General features: G+C 49.0%; 1 protein-coding gene across 19 annotated transcripts in view; it reads left to right on the top strand.

The window, feature by feature from the left end:
- Window positions 1-23,920, top strand: part of MAPT (microtubule associated protein tau) — a 101,104-nt gene extending 77,184 nt beyond the window's left edge. For 16 of the 19 annotated variants that reach the window (XM_073325489.2, XM_078850720.1, XM_073325492.2 and 13 more), the window contains 4 exons: window positions 468-733; window positions 9,763-9,844; window positions 10,292-10,404; window positions 16,074-23,920. In XM_073325489.2, coding sequence (XP_073181590.1) covers window positions 468-733; window positions 9,763-9,844; window positions 10,292-10,404; window positions 16,074-16,289 — 677 coding nt within the window. In that variant the 3' untranslated portion in view covers window positions 16,290-23,920. Of the gene's footprint in view, window positions 1-467; window positions 734-9,762; window positions 9,845-10,291; window positions 10,405-11,727; window positions 12,895-14,798; window positions 14,935-16,073 lie in introns of those variants that run through there. The other 3 variants (XM_073325487.2, XM_073325503.2, XM_078850721.1) reach the window with 2 other exon arrangements.
- Window positions 23,921-25,960: the final 2,040 nt, after the last annotated feature.

Raw genomic sequence — 25,960 nt, 5'->3', positions numbered from 1 at the left:
TGTGCCTCAGTTTCCCCATCTGTAAAATGGGGACAGTGCTGTCAACCTCCTTTGTAAAATGCTTTGAGATCTGCTGATGGAAAGGTGTACATAAGAGGAAGGCATTATTAGTAACTAAATGTTTGTAAAGTGCCCTGAAATCCTTAGATACAAATGCAGTTTTATTTATCTTCTTTCCCAACCTGTCTGATCCCCTGCGCTGTGCCTGTCCCCTGCTCCAGGACTCTCCTCTACAGAATCGTTACTCCCTTGCCTCGATTCACTGGTGTTTTTTTCTAGCTAGCGCTGCCCCCCCAATCTAGATACTTCCCATCCACAGTAGGGGGATGGTCAGTACCAATTGGAGCAACTTGTGAATGTTGACTCCGTGGGCATTCCGCATGTCGAATAGCAGGTGGGCATTCTTGGAGCCGATTGATCAATTCGTGCTTCCACCCTGCAGTTAAATGTGTGTCTGCGAATTGCAGGTGAACCAGCGAAGTCTGGAGACAGAAGTGGTTACAGCAGCCCTGGCTCACCCGGGACCCCCGGCAGCCGTTCCCGCACGCCCTCCCTGCCAACTCCCCCGAACCGGGAGCCCAAGAAGGTGGCAGTGGTTCGCACACCACCGAAATCCCCTGCTTCTGCCAAGAGCCGCCTGCAGACTTCTACTGCCCCCATGCCTGATCTGAAAAATGTCAGGTCCAAGATTGGTTCCACTGAAAACCTGAAGCACCAGCCAGGAGGTGGAAAGGTAAATCCTAAATCTGCTTTCCAAGTGGATATCGGGCAGATATTGCATGGAGTTTTGGCTTACAGTGGAGAGCTCTCTCTCAATCTATAATAGAAGAGCAGCTTGCAGCCTCTCACGTTGAAGCAGCAGCTGTGGATGACAGTAGCTTGCCTAAATTCCAGCCAGTATCTGGTTTAGAATCTCATAAAGGGAATTGGGTGGTTATGCTGAAATTGCTTGTCTGGCTTAATGAGTCAAGGGAGGGGCGTGGGCTGCAGAGCCTGGGCTCCGGTCCAAGCTGCAGCCTCAAAGCGCTGTCTACACACCTTAGAGCACTAGCGTGAGCCCTAGTAGCCAGGCTTGGAGGCTCCCTCCTGCGGGCTGGGTAGCTGTACCTTTAGACACTTTTTGCACTCAATATATCGATTTAAGCAATTTGTCCCTGGAGCACCCACGTTATCTGATCTGGGAAGGGAACCTGCTCACAAGCTCGGAATCAAGTCTTACGTGACTTTCCCTCCAGTAGTGTGCATGAAAATAGTTTCCTACTATCTTGTCTGAAGGCTCTGCTGTACTTTCTTTTAGGGACCAGGGGAAGCTAAGATGCTATCGAGTAATGGGCAATAGCTGATTTTAAAACACATCCCGATCAGCTGTTTTGTGGTGTGCAGAAGGCTCGCGGGGGAAAGGAGTGAGGGCACGGCAGCCTCAGGGGAGGGGGCGGGAAGGGCTGCAGTGGGGGCAGGGCCTGTGGCAGAGCCAGGCGGTGAGCGGTGAGCACCCCCGGGCACATGAGAAAGTTGGCCCCTGTAGCTCCAGCCCCCGAGTCGGTGCCTAGACAGGGAGCCGCGTATTAACTTCTGGAGAGCCGCACGTGGCTCCGAAGTCACAGGTTGGCCACCCCGAGCTAGAGGTTCCCTTGAGATCTCTCCAGACTGTATTCTCAGTATCCCCTTCCACCATCATGCCAGCCTCCCGCGTGACACACGAGCCTCCAACCCCATGGCCAAATTCTACCTTCAGCCTTTGCACCTTGCTTCCACCAACCTCAGTGGTAGCAGGGTGTGCATCAGAGGGCGGAGCTTAGACTTGTGTCTGGAGGGGTAAACCGACTGACGATGGAACACTGAAGGGGAGCAGTGGGAGGGGGTGTGAACATAAATGTCCGAGCTAAGGAGTTGATGGAAATACAAGTAATTAAAACAAAGATGATGAGCCTTCCCGGCTGCATGGCCCCTCTTATAGACCGAACTGTCTCCAGTTTAGAAGGGGAACCCCACAATGATGGGTGTTGTGTAGGTGTGTTGGGGGAAGGGCTATATTAAGACTGAGCTGCCAGTCAAACTAAAAACGGTTCTTTTAAATAACCTTTTGAAAACAAAAAACAATCGTTGACCTGGAGATAGAATCATCTTTAGGAACCAGTCAGCAAAGGAGTTTGTCATCTTCTGAGGGGTCTTGGTTTCACTAGAATTCCAGGCCGCCTACCTTCCGTCTACTTAGATTTCTTCGCATTGCTCTCAGGCTGTTGGATTGGGGTCCTGACCCATCCTGGGCAGATGATTGAGGGACTAGACACCACTGTACATCTCATCAATGTAGGGTAGTAAGAATCCCTTTTCCCCACTTCCGAGGGGTGAATGCACACTGGAGGGCGCTGCTGGCCAAAACCAGACTTGCTCTGTGTCTAACCGATGGTAGGTCCAATGGCAAGAGTTTGCATTTCTCTGAAGGATGGAGCACTATGTACTTCGCGTACTGTCCTCAGCAGCTGCTTGGGAACCATTTTGTGTGACTGTATAGGAGATTTGCTGAGTGACTGGGTAAATGTGTGACATCAGCATTTAGATATGACATTGGTATGTCACCTGAGTGGCTTTTGGCAGTATTTTAGGTAGTATTTTTTTAAAGGAAGCATTCTTTGTTGTAGCTGGTGATTATCAATTAAATAGTTAAGTTCTACTTTTTTATTACAATGTATTAAGTGGCTTTTGGAGTCAGTGCTGGTTTGTCATGCCAGCTAGAATTGCAGTCCTCCTTGACAATACCATTGATACCAACTGTTCATGCAGAGTACTCAGAGCAGAGCTGAAGCGCCATTCTGTAGGCATTTCCCCGTTCTTCCAATTGTACAAGCTGCTTTCCAACCATCTGCATTAGGACACGCAATAAACTGGAACTGGCGGACTTCAAAATTGCAATAGTCCACTGGTTTCAAAAGTGAAAAGTCAATTTATAGTAAATTGATTAAACTCTATGCTTGTTTTAATAAGCCATTTCCTCTTTGAAGTCAGTTATCTAACCCTCCACCCTCATCCTAATGAGTAAACTTCTGTTTCCTTTTTTTACAGTAAGAATAAGAACAGCTGAACTTCAAGATAGTTTCTGCTATGTATGGGGGAAATGAGTGGTGGTCCTTTTGGGATCTTACTGCTATTAAGTATACTTGGCTTTTATGATCTCCTTAGTAGGATAAACGTAGCTACAGTGTTAGGAACAAATTGAAGAAGTTTGAGCTTTTGAAAGGCAGTGTAATCTAGTGGATGGAGCCCAGGGCTGGGAGTCAGAAGTGGAAAAGGTGTTGAATGACTGCTAAATGTTCCAGGTATTTTCCTTCATCCCTTGATTTCAATGGAATGTTAATGGATAACAGCCCAGTGCACTTGGAGAAAAGGTAGACAGCAGAAGGTTAAGGAGAAATGAATGTAAAGGGAGAGACAGCAACACCTAATTGAATTGGCTGTGTCTGACGTGTTGTGTGTTCGTTGGACTGTCTGTGCATGTGCACTTAATGACATGCTGTTGTTTTAAAAACCCATCCAAACTGATTTGTTTCCAGAATGACTAATCATACTAAGGCTAAAAAAAAATTCCCATAGGAGACTTCATCAGCCCCCACTTTCTACATACCCATCATCAGCCCTTTAAAAATGAAATGGAGAAAGGAGCTCTGGGACACAGCCTTAATGGTAGCAGCAATAACTGGCTACAGTAGGCCAGAAGCTTTGCTGAAGTGTGCATCTGCCGTGTGACCAAGGAACAGATAACGCAGTCCACCTGCATTTGTGTTGATTTGTAACTCTTGCCCAGGTAGTGGAGTTAGTGAAGTGGGGATTTCTTCTGCTCTTCGCATGGTTACGTTGCTAAACAATAGCTTTCTCATAAAGTAAACTTTGGGCTTGTCTGCACGCAAAGTCGTACTGGCATGGTTAAAGCAGAACTCCTCCTCTAGTGTGGATGCAGTTACACTGGTATAAAGGTGCTTTTCGATTCCTAGATTTCAAAGCCAGAAAATACCATTAGATCACCTAGTTTGACGGTCTTATGGGGAGGGGAATAAACCGTGGTGGTATAAGGTGCCTTTATCCCAGTAGAACTGTGTCTACATTGGGGGCTGCACTAGTATAACCGTAGCTGTAAGAACTCACATTCCAAATTAAAATGGTTATACTGGCATGAAATCTGTCTGTCTGTAGATAGGCCTCAGCTAGTGGCAGGCCAGGCCCTCTGAGCATAACCGCATGTAAGTCACCTGTAGATTTATAGTTTGTGTATGTGTGTATTTAGAAACAGTGTATAGCTGTAGATCTGAAATAGAGAGTCAAAGAGGCAAATCCTTTAGCCTCGTTTGTAACGGAGCTATTCTGGCCATTCTGTCTAGAATTTAAGACTTTATAAAGTGCAAAGACTTTGGTCTCCATTCCTTTATAGCTCTTTCCGTCTCAGATGTTTGAATCCCTCTGAACCCATGTGTGGGGTCTGACCGTGTTCCATATTTCTGGTTTGTGCTCTTAGCTGGCTGCGTCTGCCCCTTCCGGTCTCAGTCACGCGGCTCTGAGGGAAAGCGAGTCTACTATGCTCCATCTACCCCAATCTGGCAGGGTTTGGAGCGGGGCGGCCCGGGGGTTGCTTCAGGCCCATCTCTCCTCTCACCCCACCAGATTAGAGCTGGGGAATTTATGCAGAGCCAGCAGAGGTTTCATTTTCCTCACTTGGAATTCCAGAGCACTTTCCGACCCCCTCATTGCTTGGCGTGTTTCCCTCTGAATGTGCTGGAGAAAACGTGGACAGCTGGGGTTTTTGCGTGTTTTTCTAGCTTGTAAACTGGGGCTACCTATGCTGGAGACAAGCAATTGTATCTGAGCTCTAACCAGGCGCTGCTCACCTCTGCTGGCCTCTGTAGATCCAGTACCTTGAGCAGACAAAGCAGCATCGAACCAGCCCCTTGGCACTGCTCTCTATACTGGGTGGTGCTCTGCCGTTTGCATTGTTTAACACAGAGTTGATCTCTGGATGATGGTGGTGTTACTCATGCTCTTTTCTGGCTGTCGAAGGTGCAGATAATGAATAAGAAGCTGGATCTTAGCAACGTTCAATCCAAGTGTGGCTCAAAGGATAATATCAAACACAGCCCTGGAGGAGGCAGTGTGAGTACTTTCACACTTTCATGCACGATAAGAGAACTTATTAATAGTGGCGTGATTTTGTACACTAAACCTCCAATGCTATCTTCAGCGACCGCGTGTTCGGATAGCTATTGGTGATGCCCAATAAATTAACCCATTAACACGGAAGGCCTGGTTAGATAAACTCCGCCGAGTCTGGTACATGCATCGCATGAACAGATTTAATTGGAAATCCTTCAAGAAGAAACAGTGTTCCATAAGAAAATCTCCTGTTAATCCAGAGGTTTCTAGCTATCTGGAAGCATAAGTGCCTTATTGTCTGCAGAATGGAATCACTGAGTGTAAGAGGCAGATACTAATGCTCTCTGTGTGCCCGTCTTTGCTATGGACGGGTAGTTTAGGAAGTGCAGGCAAACTGAGGTCCCCTAGTTCTGTAAAGTGCCATCTACAATTGCAACACCATATAAAATGTGAAAGACCCAGTCACTGCCTGAGAGCTACGTTCAAACTCAGGCAGAGGATGATATATGGGTGCCATGGTCCTTTTAAAGATCATGCATCTACTTGTTAGTGACAGGTTTCAGAGTAGCAGCCGTGTTAGTCTGTATCCGCAAAAAGAAAAGGACGACTTGTGGCACCTTAGAGACCAGCAAGTCTCTAAGGTGCCACAAGTCCTCCTTTTCTTTTTGTTAATGACAGTGTCTCCAGCGTGCTTTAGGCAGTGGCCTGAGAGGACTGATCAGAGTATTGCTGGACTCGCTGAGATGGACGTGGGGATTCTCCAATTTAAACTGTTAGCTTAAACCCCATATAGTGACACTGCAGCTTGGTAGGGGCCCACGAAGAGTTACAGTGGATTCGCATCGTACGCGCATTTAACTTATGCGAATTCAACTATACGCGCTCTGCAAAAAATGAGGAACCATAACAATAATTCACGGCGGTGGAGTACTGTACAGGAGTTGACGGGAGAGCACTCGGGGGTCGATTTATCACGTCTAGACTAGAAGCGATCAATTGACCCCCTGCTGGATCGATCGCTGCCCGCTGATTGGGTGAGCATCTCGCCACACTGAGTGTGGTTTTTAGTGTTTAAAGATGCATATTTTTTTGTACAACATGGCCCCTAAATGCCAGCCAACTTCTTCATCTGGTGCTCAACCGAAGAAACAGCGATCTGTTCCAACGCTGGAGGAAAAACTGGCTGTGTTGGACTTACTGAGAGATGGTATGTCTCCAGTGCGGCATGTAAATATGGCCGCAACGAATCAAGCATCCGTGCTATCAAGATTCGAGAGAGAGAAATTCGTCAAGCTGTGGCATCAAGTGCTCGAATAACTGCTAAGGTGACGAGCCAGGTACGTGATAAGTCTTTTAGTGAAGACTGAAAAGGCATTAAACTTATGGCTGGAAGACATGAACCATAAACGTGTGCCTGTCGATGGCAACACATTGCGAGGAAAGGCTCTTAGCCTCTACGCGCTATTCAAACCTCCCGCCGAAGAGGGACAGCCTTCTGATGAGAAGGAATTCAAAGCCACCCAAGGTTGGCTTAACAGTTTTAGGAACCACTTCAACCTCAAAAACGTGCAGACTACTGGTGAAGCTGCATCCGCCAATGAAGAGGCAGCAAAAGCCTACCCTGAACAATTAAAGAAAATCCTAGAAGCAAAGGGCTATCTTCCAGAACCAGTTTTTAATGCTGACGAGACTGGGCTCTTCTGGAAAAAAACGCCTAACTGCACTTACACTTCGAAATCAGAAAGACAGGCCCTGGCTCCAAAGCAGCTAAAGTCCGTGTGACTGTGTTGTTTTGTGGCAGTGCGGCTGGGCATTCAATAAAGCCGGGCTTGCTCTGCAGGGCTGCAAATCCCCGTGCCCTAAAAGGCAAGAACAAAAGTCTCCTGCCTGTGTTCTGGCAATCAAATAAAAAGGCTTCAGTGACAGCAGCTTTCTTTCTGGATTGTTTCCACAAGTGTTTCATTCCGGAGGTCAAACGGTACCTCCAAGAGAAAGGACTTGACTTTAAAGTGTTGCTGATCGTAGACAATGCTCCTCGCCACCCTGCGGCACTCTGGTTTGCACAGAACGACGTTGATGTTGTCTTTCTCCCTTTTTTGGTTGTCTTTTGTTCTTCCCTCTCTCTCTCTTTTTGACTACTCGCGATTTCCGCCTTACACTCTGACTTTAGAACCTAACCCCCGCGTAAGATGCCACTCCACTGTATATACAGTTTGCAAATACACGCCCAGCCCAAAAATTTTACCTGTACTCGTACAGGAAAGAGGAACAAAAACTGCGTGTTGAGCGAGTTCACTAGCCGTTAAATCTGTAGGTGGTCAGCTGTGTCCTCACACAGCAGTTGGAGTCAGGCTGCCTGTGTGATGAGTTATATGGCTCTGTGAGCCATGCTTTGGGCACTATTGTCTGTAAATATTATGAAATCTGTATAGTACAGGGTTAAAAGCACACAAATAACTAGATTTCACGGGGGGAGACCAGATTTCACAGTTCGTGACATGTTTTTCATGGCTGTGAATTTGGTAGGACCCTACTTATACTTATCAGCAGCCTCAGACCTTTTCACACCATTTGACTTCCTTTTGTTTTCTCCTCTCTGTGGTTCCCCTCCCTCCCCCAGGGGCTGGGCTGGCAGAAGGGCCTGTCCTTTCAGTGTTTGAAAATAAGCAGACAGTGCAACCACAATGTCAGATATTAATGTTACACGTTTATTTAGCGACCGGAAGAACTGGCTCATCAGAAGTCGTCGGCTTCCTTGAAGCAAATTTCCTGCCAACTTTGGAGAAAAAGGGATGGGGGTTGTGCTTTCTCTGCATAGGGCCCATGGTGCTGCTGTGTGTACTTTGTGAGAGGGCAGCAGTCTGTGCTCTTGACACTGATTCACTCTAATATGGGCAAGTGAATTCATCTTTCTTGCCACTCAGAACTCCGTTAGTTAATGGGAAATAAGCTGTTGGTATAGCAATGTTCATCTTTTTGTAAGCGTTGGGCACAGCCACTCTAGGGTCTCATCTGGTAATCCAGTGTGATCTTCTTTTTCTTCTCCCCCAGAGAGGTGCATTAGGTGAGGGATGGTCTGAGCATTGCAGTGGGACTCAGGAATTCCTGAGGTCTAATCTGGGCTCTGGCATGGATCCCCTCTGGCAGCTTGCTTTGTGCCTCTGTATCCTCCTCTTTGAAATAGGGTTGCCTTTTCTCTGCCTCCAGGAGGATTGTGAGGGTTAGGTGATTGATGTCTGTAAAAGGGTTGGGAGAAGGGCAGAGAATTTCTATTTATTATTTGTAAATGGCTTTGAAGATGGAAGGCGCTGTAGGCTCGAGAGCTCAGCTATGCTTGATTCAAGCTTGTATTCTTTTATTGGTGCCTACTTAATTTAAATGAAAGGTGCTGAAGACTTCTTGGGATGTGTGAGGGAGTTGCGGATACAGAGAGCAGCTGCTGAGGTTCTTTGAGTCATCCTTTTCTGACCTCTTGTGTCGATTACAAGAGCCATTTTCCTGTGTCTTTCTCCATTCCCAGCTCTCTCCTCTGTGACGCCAAACCCTAGGATTCTCTTTCTCCAGTTTTACTCTCCCTTGCATGTAGAATGTGCGCTCTGGTATCTACATGCAAGAACCGCATTAAAATAAAGGAAGGCTTGTTATCACTATGGTATTACCGTCAGATATTTGGCTTTTGAAGTAACTCTGAGGGATATGGGGACGTTTTCCCTTCTGTTTTCTGCTCATGATGTCACTAGGGTGTGTGTGTGTTGTTTGTTCATATGTATGTATCCCTGGCATGCCTGGGTCTCCCAGGTCTTTCTAGAATATGATCCGTCATCAGATTGTTCAGTATGTTCTTTCTTACAACTATGAACCCAGATTTACTTTAACTGTCCCTGTTGTGTGTATTGCAAAACTTCTGTCTTGTTTAACCAGTTTAAATGTTTCCAAAGGCTGTTACCCACAAAAAAAATTCCAGGCGATCAGTGTCATGTGATGAGAAATCTTTGAACTTGCTGGTTTAAATGGCACCATTTAAATGAAATGATGAGATGTACACATTCAGACATGCTAAAAAATTTAAATGCATTGTAAGTAATACTGTATAATGTGGTTTTGTGTATTATCGCTTTGCGACTCGTGTAATTCCATTACAACATTTTTCAGAAACACATGTTTCAGTCACTTATTCTACACACATTGATCATTTCTGTTCTTTCAGTTTTTGTGGACATAAACTTTAAGTTTTACTTCAGAAAAGGTATTTATTTTTTTTACATTTCTCTTTAGTATATCTTTTTTTGGATGATCTGAATATGAAACTTAATTAAACATTCCACTTTTTTCTCTCACTTAAGCACTTTAAACTGCCTTTGCTTCCCCCCCCCTTGGAGAACGGATGATAACCTTGTGCATGCTGACATGTTGATTTTTAGATTGGCCGCGACACATACGCTTTAATGATTTCACAGTTTCTGGTGGCAAGTTCTTCTGTAATTGCTAGTGTATTAATCTTTCGGGGGTTAACTACATTTTGTCTCAAATCCAAATCAGGTCCCAGTGTATTCAGTGCCATCTTTATCCTTTGTGATGCTAAAAATGGGGTGACCTTTCCCTTTTTCTTTTTGATATGAACAGGTGCAAATTGTTTACAAGCCTGTAGACCTGAGCCATGTGACATCCAAATGTGGTTCCTTGGGCAACATTCATCATAAACCAGGTATTGTCTGACTTCGTAGTGCCTGAGATTTCCAGTGCTTTCTTTGTAACCTACATTTTAGACATACCGTGCCAAGTGAGAGCGATAAAGAGCAGAGAGGTGGGGCTGGGCTGACAATACAGGGACCAGACAGCAAGTGTGAAAAATTGATACGGGATGTGGGTAATAGGTGCCCTAAGACAAAGCCCCAAATATCTGGACTGTCCCTATAAAATCAGGACTTCTGGTCACCCTAGCTGAGGAAGAGAGACTTAGAATGGCTGGTGGGGCTCGGAACACTTAAGGGGCACCGCTAACAATCGTTATTCTGATCATTCCCCATCCATCAGCATATCTTGGTGCCCAGATGTGACAGCTGTTAGACAGCGTGCACAATAGATGCTTGACTCCAGAAACCTGGGTTTCATTCTCTGGCAGCACTTAGCCCCACTTTGCTTTCTCTTCCAGGTGGTGGCCAGGTGGAGGTGAAATCGGAGAAACTGGACTTCAAAGAGAAGGTGCAATCGAAAATTGGGTCGTTAGATAACATCAGCCATGTCCCTGGAGGAGGGAATAAAAAGGTAAAAAGCTGTACTGTACCGAGTGTCCCTGCTGCCCTCTCTCAGGTGGGCATGCGCTCTGTGTACGTGTCGGAGAGAGTATGGGGGCAAGCACAGATCAATGTCTGGACACAGCAGCTACAACCGGGTTTATCCAATTCCTGTTTCATACAAGCGTCCTCTTCTCTGAATGCCGGGTGTGTTCTCTGCCACAGCTCCCCTGATTATCCAGCCTTCCCCGTTCTAGAAGCCACTACAGATCTGGGGGGGAGAGGGCTGCAGTGCAGCTGAAATCAGTCACATCTGAGCGACCCTGTGCTGCTATCCGCTTGGAGGCAGCTTGTCCAAGGCGTAAATTGTCACCCCTGGGAAGTTTCAGGCTCCGATACAAGTTACGAGCATAGGCGTAACTTGAAAGTCAGCAGGGCTGAAGCATGTGCTTAAATGCTGCTCTGTGTCAGGGCCTGATCCGTCCGTCTGACTCATTCGTGCTGCTGAGTAACGGGTTTGCTTTCATGCCGGTGACCTGGCAACGGCGCGTGTCGGCAGAGCTGCCTGCCGCGCTCAGGGCAACGCAGCCTTGCAGAGGAAAGTGGGACATAGCTGATCACTCTAGCGCTGTGCAGCTAAATACCAGGGCCCCAGCGAGATGTTCACAGCCTAGCAGAAATTGACCAATCACTTGCTTTTGGGGGCGATCGGGAGAAAACCATGAGAGGTGTGTGGCTTTAATGCAAGTGTGAGTGTTAACTTGCAAGCTACAGTCCGACTCGGCCCAACTTGTGTGGCTGAGATTTCCTCTCAATAGACGTTATTCTCCTGTGTGTTTTTAAAAATCCCATGCCTACCCATACTATTGGTGTCTGTGATTACACGCACACTCTGTGCTCGGTCCATGTTTGTAGACTAATACACATCTAAGTATTTGGGGCATTTTGAGCTGTTAGGGGCCTTTCCTACCAGGGTGGGGTGGAGTGGGTTGTGTGTGTATTTACAGTTCTTTAGCCAATAGGCATTTTAATATAAACAAGACATGAATATGAACAAGTTATTTTAATTATATATTACATGAATATAGAATCGTAGGACTGGAAGGGACCTCGAGCAATCATCTAGTCCGGTCCCCTGCACTCATGGCAGGACTAAGTATTATCATTCTAGACCATCCCTGACCGGTGTTTGTCAGAACAAAACAATATGACCAAGTGATTTCTTTTTATTTGATTTCCTAGTTTTTCTGTTGTTCCCTAAATGTCAGTGTAATCAAATGGGCATACACCCTGGGCTTTCCTATTGTAAGATGTTACAGCTTATAGTTAGTTGGGTTTGCATCTTACTTTGCAGCTGAGGCTGAAAATACCAAGTATGAAGCAGACTGTTGGATTTTGAAGCTGGCATTTCAGGAAAGCACTCTATTAAAGACTTGACTTTAATTAGAAAAGAGCAAGTTGGTTGACATTTCAGAGAGATATTCTCTTCTGGCCTCAAACTTCAGTCTCCCAGCACAGGCTGAACAGCTGGGTTGTAAGTCTGCCGCAGTATTTGACATCTGAAAGTCGGGGAGGTATGGGGGGGTGTGGTGTGCGCACGTGCATATTTAATAATTTAAAACTAAATATTTAAAACTAAACTAAACTAAAACCAGGGAACTCTGGTAAGAATAAATATTTAACACTTGGGGTGGGCTTAGTCATTCGTTTGGGGGATGTTGATGTGATTTGAACAGTTAAACCCTTGACTAGGCAGTGTGCTTATGTACAGTCTTCTCTTTAAGCATGCACTAGTTCTGTCAAAGGTATTGAGACGACGACTCCTGCTTAAAGTTAAGCATGTGCATAGTGCTCTGCTGAATCGGCCAACAAACTCTGTAAAACGTGTGAAGTGTAAAAAAATACTTTTGCTGTTAGCACATTGCGTGACTACTGCAAATATGGTATTTGTATAGCCGGTATCTTCATGGTTTAGACATGAATTGAGAAGTTGCTTGGACTGTCTGTGTTGATTTTCTTAGTGCTGAATGCCCCGCTGTGCATTAACCGGGTCCCCACGAGGGGTGATGAGTTGGTGTGCGCACACTCCCATGTGGCTGCATATCAAGCAGTGAGATTTAATCAGTCGAATAATGATCAAACCTCATGAATAGCCAATAATAACAAATGGCATTTTTTATTTAGCCCTGCAGTAAATTGTTCATTAAAACAAATATACATTGAAGATACTTCATAATTTGCTGTTTGTTTATTACGTAAAAATTAAAGTCCTATTTTTAAACACAAGACTTGGATGATAGTGCTTGAAACATTCTCACAGCAAAGTGAATGGTACCAGCGTCTGAAATGAGACACTGAATACAGCACCACTGGGTGGATGAATTAGGCAGGAATCATGCAAGGATGCTGGGGTGGGGGGGTGATACGTGGATTCATTAATCAAATTTGGGGACAGTGGGGCAAAGTATTCAATTTCTCTGCAGTAGGAGTGAAGGTTATTGTTGCCTTGCTGATTGTTCAACTTTTTTATCAAAAACTTAACGAGATGGAAAGGTTCTGTTCAGCTCTGTGTTCCAGCACTTGGTTTTTGGATGCATTTTGTAAATGTCTTGAAAAGCTTTCTAGCTGCCAGCCTCTTCCAGCAAGCACTAGCTTCTCTGACTGAGGAATTACTTGGCTTCCTTATCCTTCTCTCACTGCCATTACACATTGAGCTGTCCTGTGCTGCTCTCTTCCTTGTTCAGCTTGAGCATCTTTTCATTTCTTTTTATCTCCTGGTACAGTCACTGAGCCATAGTTAGAAGCTTTTGCCCTTTGGAGTGGGGCTTTACTTGGACATGTGATATTCAGAAGCTGCAGATTAACAACACAATAACACAGCTTCTCTAATCCCATGTCGTTGTGTATCGCGGTATTGTAATTTAGCCACAGGTCTCATTCAGTCATGTGATCATGATACTGAAATTCACACCTTCTGGATGCATAAATATAACTTTGGGTACATCTACACTGCAAAAAACAAGCCACGGCAGTGAGTCTCCGAGCTCAGGTCAGCTGACTTGGGCTCACACTGCAGGGCTCAAAATCGCAATGGAGATATTCCCGCTTGGGCTGGAGTCCGGGCTCTGAGACCCTTCCCCCTTGCTGGGTTCCAGAGCCCGGGCTCCAGCCCGAGTGGGAATGTCGACACTGCTGTTTTTAGCCCCGTAGCACAAGCCTGAGTTAGTTTGAGCTGAGCTCGGAGACTCAATGCTGCAGGAATTTTTCTTTGTTTGAAGAGTTAGATGCACCCCCAAAAGACCAAAGAGGGTAACGTGCTGTACAGGCCCGGTGTAGCCTAGAGAGTCCCTCTCATGGCCAGGGGCCATTCTCGCCCTTTAACACAGAGCTGCTGTCTGCCAAATCCCAATATGCCCTCTTAATCCAGGGAGGAGCTGCTTGGGCTAGGATTGAGCAGGACCTGTAGCTTTTTAGGCTGTATCTCCATTCAAGGGACAGCTGCAGTTGGTTCCATTTTAGACAAATTGGGCATGGCCCTGGCCAACTGCTGGTATGGGCCTTGGCTGGAGCAGTTTGGGAGCCCACTGCTTCATGTGACGGTTTCTCGCCTTAGGGGCTGTTAGGCTAGGAGAGGGTGGGAACGTCAACTGTGTTTTAATATGTACTTGGCCAACAGAGGTGGGAAAATGGGTATTTGGACAATGCAGCTGCTTCCGTCCCTGAAGTCCTCCCCACAGGAGTGACTTGCTGAAGTTACGGGGTGAAACGTATCCAGACAGCTGACATGCTCCCCCAAATAGTCTACATTTGTTTGGTGAGCGTGGGTGTCTCTACACTGGATGGTACACAGTATGATTGCAGCACGGGGAGGAATACCCAAATGCGAGCTCGACTCCTGGGTACGTCCTCAGCTTGTGGGCCCATCTTCACTGTTACCTTTAGCTGAGCTAGCTAGAATCAAGCTAGCCTGGTGTGCGAGCAATCACTTCTCTGGTAGCAGAGTAGACCTCCCCTTAGAGACTGCAGGATGTTTTAGGGCCACAGGATGGGTTCGGGATGCTGATTCTTGACAGCTACGTTCAGGTGTGGCAAAACTTTGCAGCGCAGACCAGGCCTCAGTGCTGCTGTTACAGCTGTGGCTCCGATTGCATTTCTCCCTATGAATCTGCTTTGGATCGTGTCTCTGGGCATCTCCTTTCTCATAGCAAATGGGATTTCCTTTTCCTACCTAGCTCCAAACCTCCTGGCCCTGTCGTCCTCTTTCTCTCTCTATGGGCTCAGTGAAATTTCCCCCTCTCCTTCGATGCATTTTGCAGACCTGTTCCTTTCCTCGCCCCCCTCTTCCCATTTCTTTGATGTAGGTTTTAATTCAGTTAATTTTGTTGCTGATGCCCTTTTGCGCCCCACTGATTTCTCCACCTATAGAGAGAGAAGGGCAAGGATGATGAGCGCGGTGCACAAAATGGTGTCCCCCAAAGTGCAGGGCCTCAGTCATTGCTTGCTGAGCCCCCCATCCCCGAGGAGAGCCCGCTCCCAGACTTGCAGCCAGATGGTGATGCCAGTAAGTAGCCACTCATCAGCTTCCACCTTAGAGCTTATGCATCCACAAGAGAGGGGGGTTTGGCTATTGCGCAAGCCTTGGGCGTGGTGCAGGAGCCCTGTAAAGGCTCAGTATCGGCACGCTCAGCTGGATCGTGTGTGAGGGATGGTGATGGTAATGTAATAACCAGTGAAAGTAACTGAACACTGCGGGGGAGGTTCTTTTTACAGCCTCCCCTGCACACCTCTGCCACTGTGTCGCGGCCCCCTGCTAGTCCTAGATCCCTAGAAGATCAGGGTTGGAAGGGACCTCAGGAGGTCATCTAGTCCAACCCCCTGCTCAAAGTAGTTAGAGGGTGACCCAGATCCCTAAATGGCCTCCTCAAGGATTTGAACTCACAACCCTGGGTTTAGCAGGCCAATACTCAAATCACTGAGCTATCCCTGCCCCGGGTCCACCCGCCAAACTGCAGCCAATGTGCCATAGGGCTGACGGGCAGCACCCCGTGATGTTCTGGTCCTTCCTCCCCCTTTGAGTTTTGCCTATTTGCCTTAACCTGCAACAGCCCCTGCTGCTAGCCCCCAGACAAAGCTCCCAAAGGGGCAGTTGGGATCAGGTGGGCCCCCTCCCCACCCCAGCTCACTTTGCTGTCAGCTGAACGCAGTGAATGAGAGCAGGTCTGCAGTGATGAAAAGCCAAAAGCATTAGCCCCTGTACTGCCGATCAGTTGTCTCTTGTCCCCCTCCTCAGCATTGGGCATAGGGGACTCTGCTCCTTGCCCTGCTAGACCAGGGTTTGAGAAAGTCACTGCTCCATTGAAGTGAGGCCATAGCATGCGCACTGAGGCCCAGGTTCTGCCCTGGTTTTCCTGCAGGCACCTCCCTTTGCCTCTAGCGGCCCATCTGCCTGAGGGCCTTGGTCTGTTACTGGCAAGTGGTTCCTCCAGGCTTCACCCTGCTCCTTGTCACAGGGCTGAAAATGGAACAGAAGGTGTGCGCGGTCCTCCAGTCACCCGCTGCACCCCCTGGGATGGCCCGTGGGGACGGAGCACTAACTCCCCGTTCACCGTTTTTAAAAGCCAACCAGAGCCTCTCACGTGGGCTTGACTGAACCGCTCCCCCCCCATGTCGGGGCTCACCCTGTGCCTCTTCTTTGTGCAGATCGAGTCTCACAAGCTGACCTTCCGCGAGAATGCCAAAGCCAAGACTGACCACGGAGCCGAAATAGTCTACAAGTCACCCACCGTCTCCGGAGATGCCTCCCCCCGTCGCCTTAGCAACGTCTCCTCCACCGGCAGTATCAACATGGTGGACTCCCCCCAGCTGGCCACGCTAGCTGACGAAGTGTCTGCTTCCCTGGCCAAGCAGGGCTTGTGATCGCCTGGCCGCGGGCGGAGAGAAGAGAAGAGAAATCAATCTGGCCTTCTTCCTCTGTTCCTTTTACAACTACTGCCCCCTCCCCCTGCCCCCCAAATGGGTAATGATTTAACCTACTTTCACTGCCCATTCAGCTCTGGCTCCAGGACTTCAAAATCAGTAACAGCATTAGATATAAACCCTCGCCTTCCCCAGGCGATCTTAGCCCAGTATAAAGGAACGTGATCACACCCACACAAAGGGAGTTTGGTTTCTGGAGAGGGTGGTGCTGCTTAAATTTAACTTAACTTCAAGGTACAAGGCTGTTTCCCCCAGCGCCATTTCAGCCAGACTGATCCCCAGCCCCCCAAGATACAGTGAGCCCGGCACCTCCCCACCTCTAACAACATCCCTGGTTGCTTTCCAGCACCCCCACCCACCCCCAGGCCACTGGTTTGCTTAAAACATGTTTCATTGTCCCAGCAATTTCCTGGGGGCAACCGCCCCCTGCTGGGGAGCATGAGGCACAGCCCTCACCATGGAAATGGAGTCATGACAATGGAAATCTCATGTTTGCAGTGTTGTAGCAGTGTTGGTCCCAGGATATGAGAGAGACCAAGATGGGTGAGGTAAAAGCTTTTACTGGACCAGCTCTGGTTGGTGAGAGAGACAAGCTTTCGAGCTACACAGAACTCTTCTCTCCGGTCTGGGAAAGCTACTTGGTGTTACAGCTGAGTAACTGCGAGCGCCTTTCCCGGACCTGAGGAAGAGCTCGGTATAGCTGGAAAATGTGTCTCTCCCACTGCCAGAAGCTGGACTAGTAAAAGCTGTTACCTCACCCACTTGCCTCTCTGATGAAAATCTCAGACTAGTTAATACTATGTAGAAACCCAGAGACAGTATGGGAGGCCACCCACCTTCCCCAGGGACTTCTTGGGGAGGGATGTGACAGAAACACCCTTTTTTCTCCCCTGGAATTTGGCCCCGAAGCTACTTGGATTCCTGGTCACAGGCTGGGACCCAGGCTCCGACTGTCTCTCCTCTAATTAAAGGGCACCAGCCTTATTCCTTACACCCAGCAAAACTGACTTTCAGGTCCTGGGAGCCCACAGCTTCCCTACACGTGGTGCGAATGCCACGCCCTGAAGGGTGTAGGTCTAGTAGCCACGGCAAACTCGCTGTTCTCAGAGCTGGTTCCTTTGTCTAGGCAAGGATCTCGCCTGCTCTCTGGTTTCACTAACGTGTGGTTTTAGGGCTCCTCCTTTTAACTCATATTAATGACAACAACTGGTGACTCTTCTCCCAGGCTGTTCCTCTTACAAAAGGATTTCAGCCTTCAACCCGGGCCTCTAGGGGCAAGGCCTGCTCCCACCACTACTCTTACCCTGCTCAATTTTATGGCCTTGGGCATCTATCCAGTTCACCGCCCTCTTCCTCCTGTCCCGCTCCCACTCCTGCCAGCGTGTGTCCTGTGTACTGTGTGGTCTGGAGTGCAGGTAACCCCAGAGCACGGTCCCTCTGCAAGGCAACAACATGCTGTAAACACTGGGTGAGTGGGTTGGGGGACCTGTTGCAAGAAAGAGCAGAGTGCTGGGGCTATGCTGACCCATCTGAATTCCTAAGGAATATTGTGAGGACGGGGGGATGGCTGGAATTTGTTTCCCTCCCTGCATACCTGTAGGCTTTCTGTTCCTCCCATGGTACGAGGCTACAGCCATGCTTGTCTGTGTCTGTCTGACTGATTGATGTGGGCTTGAATTCTGTGAGGCTGGCCGCACAGATTTCTCAACTTGTGTGTCAGTTTCTGAGAAGCTGCCCTAACCGTGAGGCTGTTGCAGAGTGAAAGTTCTCTTGCCCTGAGCTGAATTAATAGAGGACTTTCATGTTCTGTGCTGTCTTCCAGTAGAAAAGGGAGTCTCTTGAGTTAGACACATCTGGGACAGCTAAGAGCTGCGGGATTTGAATTCTCCATCTTGTTAGCATAACAATTACTAGAGTGAAGGCACGTTTCTGTGGTCAGAGCAGTGGATAGAGGGTGACAAAGCAGCAGACAGATGGAAAGAGCATCATTATTTCACCTCGCAATTTTGGAAGGAAATCTTTATGTCCAGGAGATAAGATGTGCCTGAAGATAGAAATTGGGCTTCCCTCTTCTTAAATCCAACTGCCTGCCCATAAATCCCTCCCTTACACCCCCAGGTGGCCCCTGTCTCTTTTAAGCTCCAAAAGCTGGCTCCATGCGGTGGTAATGATGACACTAGGGATTATCACTTCATTTAGCAAAGGGATGCTCTCGACGTGTATCCCTCCCGCCCTAGTTTTGTCGGAGTGGTGCATTTATGCTGGAGCTGTTGAGTAGATGAGTCTAGGATTTTTTCTTTGGCATACCCTAGTGTTGTATAGTGGGATTTGTCTGTATATGCTTGGAAATCACCAGGGTGATGATTGTTCTGTAAAAAGCATGTGTTGTAAAATTCAGTAGGTAGGTTTTGAACTGCCCCGTGCGCTCAGTACTGAGCTAGAATTCAGCCAAAGCGACTCTCGCTGCTGTTCGTTTAATCAGAAAAGAGTGAGAGCAAATCTGGCTAAGTCCAGAGACAAATGCAGTCAGCACTAACCCGGTAGCAGCTCATGATGGGAAATGTATTTCCAGAAGCTGGAGGGTTCTGGCCCTATGAGCTGTGTATGTTTTCTGGGAATTTGGCCTGCAAAGGACAGAGAAGACTCTGGAAGTTCATCGCAGAAGGTGATTGCACTGCTTAGCTGGTGAAATTGTCCTGCTAGATAATTGGGTCACTGAGCCCAACCCTTCATCCTGTGCAGGACTAGGCTGTACATGTCCTCTGAGACTTTTTCCAGTCTTCATTAGATGCCCCCAGGTGATGAGGCTGCCTTGGCTTCATAGCCACTGCCCAGGAAAAGCTTTCCCAAAGCCAAGTGCTGTCGTGGCGATGGGAGTTCTGCAGGCCTGGTGATCACTTTTCTCTGGATCACATTTGAACCCTTGAGTGCTATAGATCCCAGCAGCATTTTAATGGACTTCGAACTTTAAAAAGGAGCAAAGCGGATCCCCTCCTGTTACACCCACTGAGCACTTGGTATTTTGTTGCTCAGCCTCCCAGTGATCTCTCTCGTAAGCACTTCCAGTCCCTGACACCCGTGTACTGCCCTCCTTTGCAGATGAGGAAAAGGAGGCAGGCCGGAGGAGTGATTTGCCCAAAGTGTCAGTCATTAAGCTGGGATTAGAATTTGGGGAGCCCAGGGCTCAAACCAGTAAAGCCTTTGATTTCACAGGAGCACCCTTTCCTCCGTTACCCAGTGACCCGCTGGTGGGAGAAGCAGAGGGCAGCTCTGTTCTGTCTTCTGAAGCTCCAGCTGCTAGTTCCCACCCTGTGTAATGTCCAGCTTGAGGCTGGGAGCAAGGCTCACTTCTGTGCCAGTGACTATGGGGACTGTGATCAAAGACCATTAAAGCTGACTCCCCAGGGCAGCCCATTGGCTGCGTAAGGCAGAAGACACTTTAATGTTTGGAAGTGGTGTGTTAGTCACATCCTGTGGCTCCACCATTAACAACCTCAGCTTCTCTGGGGTCTTTGTGAGCTTACCAGACCCCTCAGGCCCCCCCTGGTGTGAGTGCAGCTATTCGGGAGGTCAGAGGCCAGGGAGTGAGACACTCGCTGCTAGACGTGGGGGTGGGGTGTCTGTGATACAGTAACTCCTCACTTAACCTTGTAGTTATGTTCCTGAAAAATGCAACTTAAAGCAAAATGATGTTAAGCGAATCCAGTTTTCCCATAAGAACTAATGTAAATAGGGGGACAAAAGACTGTGTAAGTTTTAAACAATTTATGATGATGAGTGTGAAGCTTGGTTGAGGTGGTGGGATGTTTCCCAGGGAATGCCTTACTGCTAAACGATGAACTAGCAATTGGCTGAGCCCTCAAGGGTTAACTCGTTGTTAATGGAGCCTCACGCTCTACAAGGCAGCAGGAATGGAGGGAGGGGAGAGACACACCCTGTGTGTGTGAGAGATGTGCATTGCCCCTTTAAGTAACTGACCCACTCTTAAGTACACTGCCTTGTTAAGTTAATCAGCAAGCTGAGAGGGCAGCAGCTGCTGCCAGGAAGCTCCCTCTGTCCTGAGCCCTGTTGTGTCTCCTCTACTCTACGGAGATGGGGTGAGGGGGTTGCCGGAGCAGGGGGACACCCTGCCATTAGCCCCTCCCGCCCCCAGCAAGCAGGAGCCTCTGGAGAGCAGGTCCCAGGCAAAGGGCAGGTGCAGCACAGGGGCGTTGGGGGAGGGAGAGCTGAACTGCTGGCAAGTGATAGCCCAGGGCTGCTGCACAGGGAAGTGGGGAGCTGAGGGTCCACCCCGGTTGCAGGCCCCCACCAGGCTGCACAACTGTAAATGAGCACGCTCCCCCATCGATCGGGTTAAGCAGGACGCCTTTAAGGGAGGAGTTGCTGTACCATGTCCAGGCACCGGGCTTGGGGGCTGTGGGGTGAGAGGGCCACACGCACAGCTGGCAGGATGGGGCTGCCTGAAGGCGAGCGCAGGATTAAATGGCTGCCAGGAACTAGCGCGTTAGTCTGGGGGCAGCGTCTTCCCTGGAGAGAGGCTGATTTCGGAATTGTAAGGGGAAAAGAAAACTCCCGGAAGTTGGGTGGCTTCGGGGGGGCTTTCAAGTGTAAATCATGGGAAAGTAGGTGAGCTGCTCCAGGCCCTGCCGCCACCGTTGCACGTGGCCGAGCTGCGGGGAAGAGCCTTAAAGGAAAGCTGCCCTTCAAAATAAAAAGAGCTGAGCTCCAGGGGAGCCCAGAAATCCAGAGTTGCTTCGGGTTTGCACCATTTGAGCCCTTTGTTTTAGCCGCTTGTTTACGCAACCCTGAGTGCAAATTAAGGTTAAAACAAGAAACTATCCCTCTCTTGCTGCTTTAGTTGCTATGGCAACCTATTCGGACCAAGAAGGAGGTCACTGGCCTTGGCTGATGCTTGCCATCCCTTGCCCTGCTGCACGCCATCCCTTGCCCTGCTGCACATGCAGTTCCGCCTGGCACCTTTTGCCACACCGAAGAGGCTTCGATCTGCTTCTGAGCTAGCTTTCCTTCCCCAAGGGTGGGGCCTTCTGAGGAGGAGATGTCAGTGTTTGGGAAACCGGCAGGGGATACCCCTGCCCCGTTCCCCCACTGCCACAGGCTGGGCGTACCCAGCAAGGTACCTGGCTTGGGCCCCCGCCGTGCTTGGTGGCAGGACTTCAAACAGCCCGACCCTTTCACGGGCCTGCTGTTTTACTGTGTAGACCTGTGTCCAGCAGCCCTTTGCCAGTGCGAGTCAGCCCAGCAGGAATGGCAGGGTGCCGGCAAGTCTGGCTTTGCTCGGGGGGCCACGTTTGCAATAGGCTGCTCTGTTTTAGAGGCACAGGGCTATTGCTTCCTAGCTCGTCGTCCAGTGGCGGTGCTTGTTTGCCTGGTTTGTTGCAACCTTATCTCCTGTAATGATGAGCAGAGGCAGCCCTGAGTTTAGTATCAAACAGAGATCATCCCGCCCTCTACTAGCATCAATCTCACCAGAGGTAAGGGCAGGATATGGAGCAGGCTGCTGCTCTTGTACCAAAACAACTGAGCAAGCAGGAGTCTGAGACCTGGTGCAGCTGTTGGCTCTGGTGTATGGCCTAACCCCCTGAGGAAATGAGCTACTCCTAAAGCAGCTCAGTGGCAGGTACCAGGATGGGTAAACTGCATTCCAGCTGGCTGGGTAAAGGATGTTGCCACAGTGTTTTCCTTCTTATAATTACATTGACTGAGCTAAATTTCAGTTTTAGATGTTTAAGGGGGGAGGGATCGCTCAGTGGTTTGAGCATTGGCCTGCTAAACCCAGGGTTGTGAGTTCAATCCTTGAGGGGGCCATTTAGGGATCACGGGCAAAAATTGGGGCTTGGTCCTGCTCTGAGCAGGGGGTCGGACTAGGTGCCTCCCGAGGTCCCTTCCGGCCCCGATGTTCTATGAGCTGTGAATCAGTTCAGCTGGTGTGGTGGGTGGCATAGATTCGAGCCTGGAGTTTCTAGCCCTGAGCAATGGGATGATTTCTCTAGGCTGCCAGTACAGCCAGCGGTCTCTGTTGCTCATTCTGATCAGTCCTTCAGGAACCAAGAGGAGTCTGGGGAGGTTGCCTGAAGGACTGGCTCAGCTTGGAAAGGGGAAAGGGAGATGCTAGCTGGGGTGTTGAGGGCAAGCAAGTCAGCCTGTTGGCCAACACTTATTTCCACTGGGATCTCCCCATTCGCTATGTGCACTCGGTAGGCAACCAATGCTGTGGCTCTAATGCCAGCTGAATGCTCGCTGAGGATGGCAAGGGTCACACGCCAGCCTGCATTCACTGTCAATAGTTCCCCTTCAACGGACTCTATGATTGTCAGAGCCTGTCAAGTCTGTGATGATCTTTGTATCATTGTGGGATGATAGGAACCCTAGGATATTTCTGTCCTATGTAAATGAGCAACTGGGAGACCCAGTGAACAAATCAGTTCACCCATTTTAACCCTCTTCTGCTTCAGCCTGGGCACCTGCAGTGCTGTTAATCTAAAACTCTCCTTAGGCCACACTGTACGCAGTGGAAGTTGGCTAAGTCAGGGCTTGCTGCAGGCCTCTGCCACTTCCCAACACCGTTGCAGCCTGGCCTGGGCAGAGGTGCTTGGCTTTGGCAGAGTCAGCACCCAGTTATTTTATAATGTAGATAGCTGGAGTTCAGGAATGGGGGGTTTTAGTTTTATTAACCCTTAGAACCCTGGCCTGAATGTCAGTTGTTGGAAGCTTACAGAGATCTGCGGCCTCAACCCCCTTCCCCGCTGTTCCAACTTCCCCCAGTCAGTCCTCGAAGCTGCAGTCATTGCTGTGTCTAGAGCTTCTCTCCCTGCCCTTTCCAGCCCCCTGCTATGCTTTACCCTCTCCAGATGGGTCCCAGCCCTTCATTGCAGCACCCAGACACTTATCTTCCAGCAAAGTAGCTAGGCCCAGTTCCCACCCTAACCCTCTATTCTCCAAGAGCCCAAGCCTGACCTCCCAGCCCATAGAACACGGTCATTTTATAGGCATCACCTACCTGGGCCTTAAGCCAAGGCCTGAGATTTACTGCTAAAGGATGGTACATTGATGTTCTGTTCCTTTGCTACAACACCCATCTTGGTCTGAAAAGGGTTAAAACTGGTACTATAGAACCGTATTTCTGAATTGGGGGAAGGGATAGCTCAGTGGTTTGAGCATTGGCCTGCTAAACCCAGGGTTGTGAGTTCAATCCTTGAGGAGACCATTTAGGGCTCTGGGGCAAAAATTGGGGATTGGTCCTGCTTTGAGCAGGGGGTTGGTCTAGATGACCTCCTGAGGTCCCTTCCAACCCTGGTATTCTATGAACTCCAAAAAATGCTCCCTGCAGGCATTTGAAGTGGCAAAAGGACGATTCTGGTATTTGCAATCCTGTGATTCCCTTTTGAATTTTGCGGGGGGGATGGGGTAGGAGGGCTTAATCTCTGTATGATCATCCTAGCTTAGCTTCCTGTTTGTGACTGTCCCTAGTGTAGTGTGTGTTTTAACAACTGGTTTACACGGATCGTTGCTGTAAACGTGAATTTGGAAATAAAGTCATTACTACAACAAAATGCTGCCTTGGTGCCCCTGCTTGTGGGAGGGGACGGAAAGGGTGGGTCTGTTCACCCCTGTGGGAACACTGCTGGTCCTCTGGACAGCTATTACATACCCTGTGGGCAGAGCTGCAGTGGAATCAAACATTCCCTCCGAACAGGGCCACGCAGAACGTACTGTGCGAAATCTTCCACCACCCCCTATAATTGGCACTGCAGCAAGTATCGTTCACCTGCACCTACCCGAAGATAAGCCTTAAACTGTAGGCCATGTTAATCCAGTGCTGCCTAGGTGAAAAACAAGCACTTGCCAATGGTGTATGTTCAGTCTCTTAAGAACAAGACTTCATTTAACCTTTCAGGGCTCTGAGCACAGGAAAGGTTTTAGGATGGGAGAGAGCAAAAAACGACAGGCCAGGGCCTGTGAGATTTCCAGCCACCGCAGGCTTGAGGTCTCATGGGATTTGGAGTCCTGGGCTCACAGACACTTTGCCACCTTCCCTTAGCTAGGCTGCTGTGGGCTGTGCTAGTCACAGCTTTGGGGTTTGGAAGGAATCCCCCCCCCCCCACGCCATGGGACTGCCCACAGGTGGTTGGGGTTTTGGGTTTTTTTTAGCCTTCCTCAGAGAGAAACCTGGGGTTGGATTCTTGGCTAGGTGCCAGCCGGAATTCTTCACCTCCCAGAGGTCAGCTTGGGCCTGTGAGAGTCCTTGAGTGGTGTCAACTTTTGGCAAGTGCCTACTGTAGAAACTCGCTGATTCAGGCTCCAGATTTACAGCAGGCATACCAAGGACATCTTGTGGGGCAAGATGGGGGCATACAAGAACCGGGGGCATACAAGAACCAGGGCCTGGGGAACCACCCCAGCCCCATGAAGGGCTGACTGGGGGTCAAGGTGTCCTCTAACCTCATCTCCCCCCTCTCCCCCATGGGTAAGTGGAGGTGCCCAGCAACCCTCCCCCTCATCATTGGCTCTTGCTGTGGGAGCCCCCCCAAGAATTGTGCAGGGCTTCTTAAAATAAAACCCATCCTCCTCCTACCCCAGGAGCACCATCACCAGGGTAATGTTCCTTTTTTGAAAGGGTCTGTGGCTACATAGGACTTGAGGCTCTAGTCACTCATAGGCATCGCAGAATGCTCCCCTCTTGTCTGCTGCTCACAGTGCTCATGCCCTCTCCAGCCCAGTCAAGGTTTGGCCTCAAACGCCTGGGTTGAGATGTTTAGTCATAAGGATGGACAGATCATGCCATGTATACCTCAGTCAGGTAAGGCTTAGCTTGAACACACCTGCTGGAGAGCACAGGGAAGAACGAAGCAGCCAAGGAGGTTTTACTGGGGAGAGAAAGAGGAACGCATGGGGCTCAAACAGCTTCTGGACATGGCTGGAGAGAACATTGTAACAGCAATGTGACCTAATCTCCCATGGCTTTCTGCAGCTGCTGGAGCTCTCCACTGCCAATAAATGGGGCCCTCCTGAGGGAAAGTTCTTCCACAAAGGACACAGATATGGGGTGTGACAGGGTTGATCCAAAAGTGAGAAACACTTGGAAACAAATGTTTAAAAGGTGAACTGCAGAAGCAAACCATGCCCTATGCTGATTGCTCCTTTACCATAACAGCTGCGATCCCTCCCCACCCCCCACTTGCATTTGCTGCATGTTATTTTACCTTAGAAATAAGGGCCTCCAACCAAGCTGGATGTCCCTGCCTCTGGTGCAGGATTGGAGAGGAGAGTGACACCATCACTATGAAACCCGAGCTGCTAGAGTAGCTGCCTTTAGTTATTTCTGTGGGGTAGAGGTGAAAGGCAGCAATGTTACTGTGCAGTGAAGGCACCTGGGCACCCTCCAGTGCAGAAAGGGAAGGTGGGACTTGCTCACCCACTTCTGTAAGTAAACAGAGAACTTCAGAGCATCAGCAAGACAGCTAGAGCAAGGGCCCTGGGGTCAGGAACCCTAAATTCTATTCCTGGTTGTCATGCTGCTGAGCCCACGCCACCGGGCAGGTCACAAAAGGGGCTTGGCATCGCACACTCCATTTTTTAAATTTTTTTTAATC

The sequence above is a fragment of the Lepidochelys kempii genome, chromosome 27, assembly GCF_965140285.1.
Source record: "Lepidochelys kempii isolate rLepKem1 chromosome 27, rLepKem1.hap1, whole genome shotgun sequence".
In the NCBI taxonomy this organism is placed as follows: Eukaryota; Metazoa; Chordata; order Testudines; family Cheloniidae; genus Lepidochelys; species Lepidochelys kempii.
Note: the sequence above shows the minus strand (reverse complement) of the source record. Positions and strands in the feature narration are given on the sequence as shown.